This window comes from Eriocheir sinensis, chromosome 67, assembly GCF_024679095.1.
Source record: "Eriocheir sinensis breed Jianghai 21 chromosome 67, ASM2467909v1, whole genome shotgun sequence".
In the NCBI taxonomy this organism is placed as follows: Eukaryota; Metazoa; Arthropoda; class Malacostraca; order Decapoda; family Varunidae; genus Eriocheir; species Eriocheir sinensis.
This window is the reverse complement of record NC_066575.1, coordinates 8,207,023-8,220,467: the sequence shown is the minus strand read 5'-3', so window position 1 is coordinate 8,220,467 and position 13,445 is coordinate 8,207,023. Positions and strand designations below refer to the sequence as shown.

At 42.0% G+C, this 13,445-nt stretch overlaps 1 protein-coding gene across 2 annotated transcripts; it reads right to left on the bottom strand.

Moving 5' to 3' along the window:
• Window positions 1–1,760: 1,760 nt before the first annotated feature.
• Window positions 1,761–13,052, bottom strand: LOC126988050 (uncharacterized). 2 transcript variants are annotated; one of them, XM_050845843.1, is made up of 4 exons: window positions 12,663–13,052; window positions 4,538–4,673; window positions 4,342–4,423; window positions 1,761–4,210 (listed from the first exon to the last, which is right to left on the bottom strand). In XM_050845843.1, exons 1-4 carry the CDS (start codon window positions 12,668–12,670, stop codon window positions 3,180–3,182), a joined length of 1,257 nt encoding a protein of 418 aa, XP_050701800.1. In that variant the 5' UTR covers window positions 12,671–13,052; the 3' UTR covers window positions 1,761–3,179. The 2 variants fall into 2 exon arrangements, with proteins under 2 accessions (XP_050701800.1, XP_050701801.1); XM_050845844.1 differs by having other exon boundaries at window positions 4,547–4,673.
• Between the last annotated feature and the right edge of the window lie 393 nt (window positions 13,053–13,445).

The window sequence follows — 13,445 nt, the reverse complement described above, 5'->3', positions numbered from 1 at the left end:
TAACAACATTTCTTCTCTTTCCAACTAACTTCATAACCCCTAATCCCTACTCTTACACTCCTTAATTAACTTTCCATTCCTAAGTCCTTCAGTAACACGCACTGATATCACAACATTCACTTACTGCTTCGCGTAACCTCGCTCATTCACTTAATCAATGACTGCGTGTTGAATGATCTTCCCTTCCTAGTACCAATGTATATTTAATTCGTTCTTCCCTCCCCTTCCTCAGTTTCTTCAGTATCACGCACCGATATCACAACATTCATTTACTACTTCGTGTAATCTCGCTCTTTCACTTACTAATCAATGGCTGGGCGCTGCATGACCTCACCTACCTAGTACCCGTATCACAATCCTTTTCTTCATGTAACCTCACTCATTCACTTACTAACCAATGACTGGGCGCTGCATGACCTTAAACCAACCTACTACCAGTGTATATTTCGTGCTATCTAGTCCGTGAGGCGGCCTGGCGTGAGGTGACGTGGAATCGGCTGTTCTTGGCCCACAGTGCGATGTTTGCCTTGGCCTAGTGCTATAGATGCCGCCCCCACCACCACCACCACGTCGATCTGCATGCTATCCGCCAGCTGGAATAACATTGATGGTGGAGGTGGTGGTGTGCCGGCTTAGGTATTTGGCAGGTGCGTGGAAGCTATGTAGAGCGTCTGGCTAATCCATGCTCTTATTACATTCTTCGTGAGTTTGTTTGTTGTTTTAGTCTAGTTTGTTTGGCCTTAAGTTTGCATTTGTACAGTGATTTTTTTATCCACACTTATTTCATTGTTCGTGAGTATATTTTTTTTACTCGTTTATTCAGTCTTATTTTATTACCTTTACTTTGATATTTTTGGCCTTTTTTTATCATAATTTTACCTGTATTCCATTGTAATTTTTTTTTTTTTTTTTTTTTTTTAGTCTGTTCGATCTTTTTCTTCAGTCTAGTTCGATATTTCTTAACTTTTTCCTCATATTTATAGTTATTCTTACATTCTCTCGTCTGTTCGTCCTTCTAAACTTTCTCTATTCCTGTCTGGAGTGTCTTAAATATTGTCTTTGGTATTTTTTTTTAGTGTAACATGTTCGTTCGTATTTATATTTCGCTCAATTTAATATTTCTTGCTTTTTTTTAGGTTATTCTTCCTTTACAGCCTGCTCCCCTTCATTAACTTCCTCTATTCCTATCTGGTGTGTTTTATTTATTTATTTTTTTATTTATTTTTTTCTAATGTAACATGTTCGGTCTTTCGTCTTTCGCTCAATTTAATATTTCTTGCTTCTTTTTTATGTTATTCTTTCTTAATCGCCTGTTCCCCTTCATAAACTTCCTCTATTCCTATCTGGTTTTAATTTTTTTTTTTTTTTTTTTTTTTTTTTAGATTAACATGCTCGGTCGTATTAATATTTCGCTCAATTTAATATTTCTTGCTTTTTTTTTTAGGTTATTCTTCCTTTACAGCCTGCTCCCCTTCATTAACTTCTTCTATTCCAGTTTGCAGTGTCCTAAATATAATCGGGTACTTATTTTTTTTTTTAGTGTAGCCTGTTCGGTCTAGATCTTCAGCCTTGTAAAATATATCCAACTTTTTCCGGGTTATTTTTTCCCATTCTCGTCTGTTCGTCCTTCTAAGTCTCCACTCTTTCTATTTTGGTGTCATGAACATTTTCGTGCATTATATATATTATCATGACAAATCTTAATTGTTCCCGGCGCCGCGGAAGGAATGTCAAGGAGGATGGAAGTGAAAGGCAAGGTGTATATGAAAGCAATCACGTGTTCGCCGTTGTAATCGAGAATAAAACCAGTACAGAGCGTGGCCCAGGCAGACACACACTCGTAGGGGCTAGGTTTACATAGTCACAGGGATCAAAAAAACATGTTAATAGTGTTTAATAAAAGAATAATCCAACGAGTGACGATAAAATGACTTGGAATAATAGCAAGCACACACACACACACGCACACGCACACGCACACGCACACCTAGACTCTTACATATAAAAAAAATCATCGTAGCGAGAACGTTAAAATCTATAAAGGGAATTACAAAATGCACAGTAAAACCTACACGCATGCTTTCGTTAATCCGGAACTGAAGAAAGAAATAGAATCAATCAGACTAGTTCCAAATACACAAAAAAGATACATTCATAAAAGTAAAAAATAAATTCGATTCGTGACATCAATTAATCTATTCTGTCACAGTGTCAGAAAAATGAAGAGAGAGAGAGAGAGAGAGAGAGAGAGAGAGAGAGAGAGAGAGAGAGAGAGAGAGAGAGAGAGAGAGAGAGAGAGAGAGAGAGAGAGAGAGAGAGAGATTACTGGGGACTGGTAAATAGAAAAATAGAAAAAAATAATGTGAGAAATAATATAGACAGTAAAGTTGTAATATAATTGGAAAGAGAAGGAGAAGCAAAAAAGTAGAGGTAGTTTGAGAGATTAAAAGAAGGGTAAATTAGACTTAAAGGGTAAATTAAAAGACACGCAATAAAGAAAATCAGGGGGGGCCGTTGCAAAGGCTAATTCCCCGAACATCAACAGAACAGAACTGGAGTGTGAAAATGAAAAGTGCAGTAGTAGAAAGAAAAGGATCAGAAAACGGAAAAACTGTGATTAGTAGGAAAAAAAAGTTACGAATAGAAGATAAAAGAGAAAAAAGGGAAGCGGAAAATCAAATGAAGAAAGAATTATGAAGCGAAGTGAGAAAAAGAGAATCAGATGCAAGGGAATAAAAAAAAGTTAAAAAAAAAGCGACGCATGGAACTGAGGAATTAAGAAAAAAACATATGCGAAACGATCAAGAGAATTATTAAGGATCTCGTAAATAGAGAAAGAGATTGAGGAAGAAGGTGGATATTATGAGTGAGAAGAAGGGGGAAGAAGGAAGGGGAAGGGGAAGAAGGAAGGGGAAGATGGAAGGGGAAGGGGAAGAAGGAAGGGGAAGAAGGAAGGGGAAGAAGGAAGGGGAAGGAGGAAGGGGAAGGAGGAAGGGGAAGGAGGAAGGGGAAGGAGGAAGGGGAAGGGGAAGGAGGAAGGGGAAGAAGGAAGGGGAAGGGGAAGGAGGAAGGGGAAGGAGGAGGAGGAAGGTGACTAAGCAGGTATAAAGAGGTTCAAAGTAAAGATCAGGTTGTTAAGACAAGATTAGGTTATGAAACAGCAAACCAAAACCTCAAAATCAGTTACCAGAGAACACTTTAAAATCTCGCTTCTTTCCATGGGCGAAGAAGCTGATTTGACCCTCGCGTAGGCCTTCCTTGCTGTCCTCTCTTTGTGCAACTGTGGCGTGACTGCTTGCCGAGGCCGCTCCGCTCCTTTCCTCCACGTCCTCGTCCTCGTGGGAGAGAAGTAATTTAGTGGACGAGGAGTAGTGGGAGGAGAGAGGCAGCACGGGGACGCGAGGGGAGTGTCGACGACCTGATCCGCTCCTCACATCTTCTGTCTCACTATCTCTTGGGGACACTTTTTCACCTTCAGGCTCACTCCCCGCTAAACTTCCTTCGCTTGTTTTGCTGCTTCCGCTCTCTCTTCTTCCCTTCCTCCAGCTAACCCGCTCCCATTCCCTCCTTAGGTCCTTGAGTCTGAATACTCCGCTTCCATCGCCTTCATCCCTCGATAGATTCTCATAACCCCGAAGGATTTGGCTCCGCTCAAATCCCTCAGCCTGTTTGTCTTCGCTTCTCTCCTCCTTACTCAGCGGCCAGCTCTTCGAAGTGGCCCATGTCTTTTTGATCTTCATAGTACCGTAGCTCTTGTCCCCGGCTCGGTCACTCCTTCTCTCCCCGCCTCGTGTCTCCCAGCCGCGTCCAAAGGTTTTCATTTCAACCTTCTGCCTTGCTCCGCGTCCCTCAGTTTTCCCGCCAGACTCCGTTCTTCCGAGCCCCTTTGCTTTTTTCCCTTCCCTCTCGTCCTTCCGGCCTCCCATCTCATCTCCCAGCTTCTCCTCGCGTGCCATCCTCTCCTCCCTCCGCCTCTTCAGCGTCTCTGGAGAAAGGATAAGATCAACATCCTTCTCGTAAGCCAGGTTGACGTACGCCCATGAGCTTTGTCCTCCCCGGCTGCCGGACAGCACTTTGTCCTTAAGACTCGCCCTACCCTGTACCCCCTCCATCAGGCGCTCCTGCGGTGACGGCAATCCTCTTAGCACCCGCGGAGTCCTCTTAGTGTCGGCTTCCTCCACACCCATTGACGTCTCCATGCTGTGCCCCGCTGCAAGGGAAACAAGAACGAGAGAGTGGCACTGAGAGATCGCAAGTGTTTATTGTTGTGATATAGCTAGTTCATCAGTGCCAGCAGTAGCAGTGGTAGTTGGATAAGAAGTTGTAGTGCGAGTGTCATACCTTCGGCTGTACTGGTATGGGAGAATGTGTCCATCTCAATGTCATCTCCCGTCTTTGGCCTCCCGTCCAGTACGTCGTGGGGCTGGGAAGGGTAGCAACACCGATTATGGGAAAAGTAAAGTTACTGGTTATAGTCACGCCCATTACACACGCACACACACTACGCAAACACAGTAACGCCGCTTAAAACACTCACGTCCCGTACTTTGTAAACCGTACTCTCCTCTTCGTGCTTAATGGAGTAACAGAAGAAGATGCAGAAGATGATAAAGAAGGTTACGATGAAGCCCACCACTATCAGCCACGGGAGGAGAATCCCAGGAGCAAACCACCTGAGGGAGGACGGAAGATTAGGGAAGCGCTTACGAGGAGGAGGAATGTGGGAGTTTGATGCAAAGACGGAGGGGAGGGTATATAGGGGGAGGTTTGACGATGAAAGAGTGTGAGGGAAGGGGAGGGAGGCACTTACACGGGGAAGAAATGTAGGGAGGTAGTTAAGAAGACAAAAGGAAAGGTATATCAGGATAGATGGGTCAATGCTTGTAGAGTTAAAAGGTAAAAACTGATATTGAAAGTGTGAGGGAAGGGGAGGGAGGCACTTACAAGGGGAAGAAATGTAGGGAGGTAGTTAAGAAGACAGAAGGAAAGGGGTATCAGGATAGATGGGTCAATGTTTGTAGAATTAAAGGTAAAAATGGATGAAGAAAGTATAAGGGAAAGTGAGGGTGGAACTTACAAGGGAAAGAAATGTGAGAGATAATTGAAAAGACAGAAAGGAAGGTATGTAAAGAGAGGAGCGGTGATGCTTGTTGAGGTAAAAGTAAAAACAGTGTCTTGAAAGTGAGGTTGGAGACATGTAAAGAGGAATGAAAGGACGGTGAGAGAGACGGGTGCCAAATGAGCAATAAGGGAAGTGGTCGAGAAAAAGATAGCTCGAAGATGGTAGAAGGGAGGGATGGCAGGAGGCAGTGATGGAGGATGGGATGAGGGGAAAGAAGGAACGATGAGAGAGAGGCAAAGAAAACTGAAGATGAGAAACTGGCGATTGATAAGAGAAAATATAGCGATGAGAAAGCGCAGTTCAAAGTAAAGGAGAGATGATGAGGCGAGCACACGAGGGAAAAGGGAGACATTATGAAAAGGATCAGTGTTGAGGAGGAAGAAAAATAGCAACAACAAAGAAGAAATTATAAAAAAAGAATAAATAGCAGGGAAAGAATACTAGTAACAAACACGTTATGAAAAGGATCAGTGTTAGGAAAGAAGAAAAATAGTAACAAAGAAGATAGTGTTATTAAAAGGAGCATTGCAAAAGGGGAACTAAAAATTAAAAGTTAAAAGTAAAGAAGGAGTTACAGGAGGTGTTAAGAAAGAAAAATAGTAACAAAGAAATTACGAAAGTGCTGAGGGGGAAGAAAAGTGATAAAAACTAGTAAATTATGAAAAGTATTATGACGAGGAAGGAGAAAAAGCCTCAAAACGAAAACATTATGAAAAGGATCAGAGTTGAGAAAGGAGAAACATAACAAAAAGTAGAACACGAGTGATTAAAAAAGGACCCAGAGTAGAGCCAGGATTCAGCACCACACACGGCAGCGGCCATAGACAGACCGCCACGCTGGACCCGCGAGATCTCCCGGCCGAAAACATCCGCCCTGAAAGAAAAGATTAAAAAAGGAAGCGAAAAACATAAAAGGCGAGACTAATCCCGAAGGAGGAGGAGACACGTGCCGCGGAGATGAAAGGAAGAAGATCAGAAAAGATATAAATGACAGGTTATAAAAAGATGGTTAGATAAAAGTATAAAAGTTTTGATAAATGGGTGGAGTGATTAAAGGATTGAAGTAGAAAGAAAGGCAGAAGATTAGGGAAGAAAGATGGTAGGTTATAAAAAAGATGGTTAAATAGAAATGAAAGTTATAAATGGGTTGAAATGATTGAAAGACAGAAAAAGGGAGAAGATCAGGAAGGAAGTTGATGATGGGTTATAAATAAGTAGTTAGATAAGATTAGAGGCGCTTTAAAAATGTCTGAAATTATTAATAGACTGAATAAAGGTAAAATCTATGACATGTTCAAAATATACACATGATTAAAAAGTTATAAAATAGATGACAGATTAAATTGATGTTCAGATGAAAATAGAAAAGCTTAAAGATTGCTGAAATTAATAAAAGACTGAATTAGAAAGAAAGTAAAAGCTATTCGAGGTTGGGTAAGGCGCGTTCTCAGTACAAGAAAAATAATGAAAGAAAAAAAGTTAACGCATATGAATGAATGAATGAATAAAGTCAACAATGCAAGAACACGATGAAAAAAAAATAATGTAAAAGTTGTGGAAAAGAAACGCAATACCACCGCCTTCCTCGATGCACTGGAAAAGGGAAAAAATGGAGAGAAAAAAAACTCCCACGGACGAATAAATAAAAGAAGGTCAAGGGTACGAGAATACGGAGAGGAAAAGAGAAATTAGTAAAGGTAAGAAATAAAAAAGAAAATGAAGACAGAAGCAAAAGCGTTCCCACCACACCAAAAAAAAGAAGAATAAAGTGAAGAAGAATATGATGAAAAATTAAAGAAAAGCAAAAGTAGGAGAAATATAAATGATGCAAAGAGAAAAACAAATCGTAAATGCACTAGAAAGAAAAAGATGATGAACTAAGAAAATGAAGAAAATAAGCAACAATAAATGAGAGAATAAAGTTAAGAATACAGTGAAATATTAAAGAAAAGTATAAATGATGCAAAGAGAAAAACAAATCGTAAATGCACTAGAAAAAAAAAAGATGATGAACTTAGAAAATGAAGAAAATAAGCAACAATAAATGAAAGAATAAAGTTAAGAATACGAAGAAAAATTAAAGAAAAGTAAAAATGGGAAAAGTATAAATGATGCAAAGAAAAAAAAGTCGTAAATGCTCTTGAAAAAAATAAAACCAAGAAAACTGAAATAAAACAAAAAAAAGAAAACAACAACGGATGAATGAATAAAGTTAAGAGGAAAAAAGGAAATAGAAGAAAGAACTTTAAATGACGCCAAGGATGAAAAAACGCGCGACACAAATGCACTAGAAAAAAAAGAAATAAAGAAAACTAAGAAAAAGAAAAAGAAAATTGTAAAAGAATACGAGAAAGAATGAAAAATAAAGAGAAATAGAGATGCAAGGGAAAAAAAATACTAAATCATGAATGAAACAAAAAGAAATACAACAGAAAAAAATTACATACCCGAGTTGAATGAATGAATAAAAAGCAAAAAACACGAAAATATGAAAAAAAAGGATGAAATTTTTAGTATTTTGGAAAAGGTGGCAATTCTCTTTCCCTTCCTTGATTTTTTTCCCTCCTCCTTTACTTCCCTCTTTCCCTCCCTCCTCTGTATCTCCCTCCTCCTTTACTTCCCTCTTTCCCTCCCTCCTCTGTATCTCCCTCCTCCTTTACTTCCCTCTTTCCCTCCCTCCTCTGTATCTCCCTCCTCCTTTACTTCCCTCTTTCCCTCCCTCCTCTGTATCTCCCTCCTCCTTTACTTCCCTCTTTCCCTCCCTCCTCTCTATCTCCCTCCTCTCTATCTCCCTCCTCTCTATCTCCCTCCTCTCTATCTCCCTCCTCTCTATCTCCCTCTTCTCTATCTCCCTCTTCTCTATCTCCCTCTTCTCTATCTCCCTCTTCTCTATCTCCCTCTTCTCTATCTCCCTCTTCTCTATCTCCCTCTTCTCTATCTCCCTCCTCTCTATCTCCCTCCTCTTTATCTCCCTCCTCTTTATCTCCCTCCTCTTTATCTCCCTCCTCTTTATCTCCCTCCTCTTTATCTCCCTCACGCAGACCTACTCAAAATAAAGACAGATAAATGTATAAATAACGGCAAGGAAAACAACAACAACGCGTCCTCAATGCACCAAAAACAATAAAAAAGAAAAAAAAAAGAAAAATAGCAATCCACGGATGAATGAATAAGGTCAAGAACACGATAAGAAAGAGAAAAAAGAGAAAGATCGCATAAAATTACAACTTTTTTTCTCTTGTAATCTTGCTCCAAAATGAAAGTCATACTAGAGGGAAAAAAAAACTTGAAGGTTGCGGGAAAATGTTGAGCAGGAGCAGGAGGAGGAGGAGGGAGAGGAGGAGGAGGAGGATAATCTTGCATCAAGGCGAAGGTTCAACGGACATCTTACGGCTCTTTATTTTTATGTGTGTTGTGTGTGTGTGTTTCTCACGGCGAGCGGACAGGAAATTACCACGATTGATCTTACTTTAAAAGGGAAAGGAAAAGTGAAAAAGATTGAACGAAGAGAAAAAAATGGGAAGAGGAGGAGGAGATCAAAGAGGCGAGAACGGAGCCATAAAAAAGAGAGAGAGAGAGAGAGAGAGAGAGAGAGAGAGAGAGAGAGAGAGAGAGAGAGAGAGAGAGAGAGAGAGAGAGAGAGAGAGAGAGAGAGAGAGAGAGAGAGAGAGAGAGAGAGAGAGAGAGAGAGAGAGAGAGAGAGAGAGAGAGAGAGAGAGAGAGAGAGAGAGAGAGAGAGAGAGAGAGAGAGAGAGAGAGAGAGAGAGAGAGAGAGAGAGAGAGAGAGAGAGAGAGAGAGGGGAGCAAGCGAACGAGACGAGGAGGAGGAGGTGGCACGGAGCGGGAAGTAATGGAGGAGAGAAGAAGGGAATGAGAACAGAACTAGGACGAGAAAGTAGATCAATTTCTCAATCAGTATTCGAGTATCTAAAAATAGAAGACGTGTTCATCGCCGCTCTGAAAGAAAAGCATCTAACACACACACACACACACACGCACACACAAACACGCACACACAAACACGCACACAGATTAACATTTCCTCTTCCTCTTCCTCCGTGTAAGCAGAAAACGGAAAACAATTCACCTGTGTGTGTATGTGTGTGTGTGTGTGTGTACGTCGCTCTCCCGCACGTGCAACCCCACCTGGTTTTAGAAATTCACTTTGCCGCCGACGAAGGACTTTGTTTCGCGCTTAAAGCTTGACAGTTTGATCCCAGCGAAAGCACCGTTAGCCCGCGAAGCCCTCATAAACCCTGTTCTTAACGCCTCATGCATCACTCAGGCACTTAACCAACTCACTCGCTCCGTCCCTCCTTTCTTGAACCCGGCAAGCCCTCATAAGCCCTGTTCTTAACCCGTTCATCCCTCAAACACTTTTCAGACAACTTGCTTCTCCCTTCCGTTCCTCCTCTCATTCTCGCAAGGTTTTAAAGGGAAGAGTGCGGGTGTTTTATTGCCTCTTCCATTTACCATAACCTGTTTCTGGGTCGTGATCTGTAGAGTCCCTTGATAGATAGAGTCCCGACAACCTAAGATTTGGACGCCATTATTGGTCCTGTTTTCACCACGAGAGCGTGTGCTAGCGTTTGAAAAGCACGGCGAAGACAGGCCCAATAATGGCGTCCAAATCTTAGGTAGTCGGGACTCTATAAGGGACTCTACAGATCACGACCCAAAAACAGGTTACGCTAAATGGAAGATGCTATTATTAGTATTCTGAGACACTTCCGAGCCTCACAACTGCTTCCAAAGAGCATTGAATAGGTATGTCCGGCTTCCGTCAGTGCTTTTCAGCGTTCATGGTGCAGAACCTTCGTCAAACTACCACCATGGTCACAAAACTACCCGTGGTCTTTTTATGTATTGTTTGTTTTACATTTAACGTCTATATACACATTTGTCTGAATCTATTTTCATCTCCATTAATAATTCGAGGATTTTTTTTTTTCCAATTTTTTTTATCTCTTTTTCTAAATATATATTCTGAATGACATTTTTAATACTTTGTCGCTCTTTTGTACTTTGTTTCTGTTATCTTTTTTTATGTTTATTATCTCTCATGGCCATTACATTTTTTTTTTTTTTCTCCATTTATCATCCCCGGTTTTGCTTTTTCATTGACTTCCTTTGATATCTTTCCTTCCCTCATCGTCTCTCGTTTCAATGGCTATTTTTGTTGCTCCGTGCGTGGGTTTCTTGGTAGCTTTGTTTTTTTCTCGCTCTCTCGACCTCACACACACAGTCACTCACTCAGACACGAGGAGACACTCAGGGGATTCGCTCTCGTAACCACTGGCACACTTTCATCCCCCGAGGTCCTTATGAAAATAGCTCAGGAGGAAACAAGATGATATGTAACTCCGCTGTAACGAATAAAGTTTTTGATGCTTCGAGTGGAAACCTTTTTTACAGCGTCACGTCTCCGCCGACCTACCTACGTACCTACCTGCCCTCGCTTACCTGCCCTTCAGCTCTCTTGATAACTTAATACACAGTTGGGGTGGAAATACGAAAGTTTAGATGGAAAAGAAAGTCCGTGGATAAGCAGTAAAGCCGAGATGTGTTCGTTGTTTACGGTAAATAATAACAATAATAATAATAATAATAATAATAATAATAATAAGTTTTAATCACCCCTCCTATTTATGCTTTCCTTTCCTCCCCTTTCATTCCGCTCACATTATCCACCCCTTCCCTCTCATGGTTTCCCTTCCCCTCACGTCATCCACCCCTTCCCTCACGGTTTCCCTTCCTCCCCTTCCCTTCCTCTCACATTATCCACCCCCTCATCATGCTTTCCCTTCCTCTCAATACTTCATTCACCCCTTCCTTCTCATGGTATCCCTTCCTCTCACGTCATCTACCCCTCCCCTCACGGTCTCCCTTCCTCCCCTTCCCTGTCTCTCATCTCCTAATGCCTTCCCTTTCTCCTCTTCCTTTCGCCTCACCGCAAGTGTTTTATTCTCGTTGGTCGGTGAGGAGCAAAGTTACACTCGCCCTCGTTTGCTTTAAATAGAGGCTTAAGAGGAGTTTCAAGAGCCGCCATCAGCAAGTGACCTCAGGTGCTTAGTGGAAGTGATTGCCAAGGAGGAAAGTTAGCGCGCCCTTCTTTCCGTTTAAATAGAAAGCTTAAGGAGAGTTAAAGAAGCCGTAAGAGGGTCACCGAAGTACTTTAAGTAAAATACGTTTTGTCCAAAGGTTTGAGAAATGTATATTTACCTTCCTGAAGATGTCATTAAAAACTTGCTGGCTGGAGATAAAGTTAGGCAACAAAATAAGCCCCGTAGCAAAGTTTTTAACGGGCATTTAATACTTTAGGTCATGTGTCCCTGTTCATCCCCGCTTCCTAACACCGTGTAAATTGTTCCCTACTTTCAATTATAAATGGATTCAGTGGAAAACCCGAGGCATAATTGTTTTTGTTTTTTCAGTGGGTTGAAGATAAAACGCCAGCAAACCCGTTCTCGAAATGCTGCAGAAAATAAAAAGGGGCAGACTATCCTCAAATACCCGTCTCAGTGACCCATTGGAGTCTGGCAAGCGCAAGTTCAGTAAATATATACTCTCAGGGTCGTATTACTAAACATTTCGTTGCCCAAGTTCACATATTTGACAAGGCTTTCATAGGAGTTTGGGGCATTTCCAGTAGTAGTTTTATGACCCTGGTGGTAGTCTAGCCCTTTGTCTGTACAATGAACCTAAAGAAACACTCATCAGAACCCGAGTGATCCCCTCTTTGACCTTTAGAAATAGCTGATGTGAGAAGCGAAGGTGTCTTATGGTACCGACCTTATTGCCTTCCCAAGAGGGGCCTCGTCACTCTCGACTCATTGGGAAAACGAAGTATATCTGACGGTTTGGTTTTGATTATGATAAACAAAACTAAATCGAAATGGTAAGTTTTGACCATGACATCGATAACATTACTTCAGATTTCGTTACTTCTGCATCTTACATTATACCCAGCATCTCCATTTTCCTTCCCCATCTCCCCTACTACTCATTTCCTTACTTTTCCCTCTTACATTATACCCAGTATCTCCCTTTCCCCTTCTACCTCTCTACCTTCGTTTCATCCCTTCCCTTCCTCCCCTCTCCTCTCTACCTTCCCACCCACTCATTTCCTTACTTCTCCCTCTTACTTTACGCCCAGCATCTCCCTTTCCCCTTCTACCTCTCTTCCTTCGTTTCATCCCTCCCTTTCCTTCCCTCCCTACCTTCCTACCCACTCATTTCCTTACATCCCCCTCTCACATTATACCCAGCATCTCCCTTTCCCCTTCTACCTTCCTTTCATTCCTCCCCTCACTGCCTTTCTACCTCTCTCCTCCCTTCCATTCACTCCTGTTCAGCACAAAAAATGCAAATACCAGGAGACCTCACCGTGATTAGGCTACAGTCACGCTTCCTATAAACCATTATCTACTTATACAGGTCCGGGAGGAGACGGCAATTGCATCAGGCCCTATTGTATCGATTTAACTGTGATTACAGGATGACTCAATGGGTCTTGGGGGGAGTCACCATTGTTACTTACCCCGACATCACAGCGACTTTTTTTTTCACTTCCTGGTTCGATTAGTTGAGTTCCCCGTCCGGTTGTCACAGTTTTCTTCACTTATTTCTTCCCTTGGTCTCTGTCTATCCGCCTGTCTTCCTTGGTCCCCGTCTCACCGTCTGTCTTCAAGTGGCTCTTTCGCAATGGCGGTGCTTCAGACGTTGAAGTTCCCGTCCGTTTTTACACTTTTCTTCACTGCTCTTCCCTTGTCTGGTTCTCCGTCTGTCTTAAGTGGCTCGCTTCGTTATGACTCTTGTTAACTATGTATACCCAGTTCTGAGAGTTGGAGACGTTCAGGACGGTAGAGAAGTATTACAGTCGATGGTGGTGGTGCTTGCAGGGTCCGTGCGTTCAATCCATCAACTGTCTAGCTTTTTACTGCCTCCTGGAATATCTGTGAATCCCTATGCTAAACCACCCTGCTTCACCCAACGTCAGAGAACCCATGTCGTGAACCCTCGTGTGTTGGTATGACCGAAAACACCTCAACAAATCAGTATCCTGTTGTGATGGGAATACCTGCTGTTTTATGGCCCTCCTGATGACTTTATCCCTTACATCTGTGCTCCGAGGTCGTCAAGTGGTCGAATATTATAAGGTAAATACATCCCTCAGGTCACAAGCAGAGAAATGGAACCCTAAGTGTGATTGTGGTGATTCTCTCGGGACGATTTGAACCGCTTGTCGGCGCCTCACTTCAGATTAAAGTTTTGTCCTTCTGAAGAGGTTCGTGGGACAGTGTGTGGATCGCTAAGGCGTGTT

Bases quoted from the DNA above. Each gene is read 5' to 3' on its own strand.
- LOC126988050 (XM_050845843.1), bottom strand. The intron at 4,424-4,537 runs GTGAGTGTTTTA...TACCCTTCCCAG, and splicing joins CGGTTTACAAAGTACGGGAC to CCCCACGACGTACTGGACGG. The intron at 4,211-4,341 runs GTATGACACTCG...TTTCCCTTGCAG, and splicing joins CCATACCAGTACAGCCGAAG to CGGGGCACAGCATGGAGACG.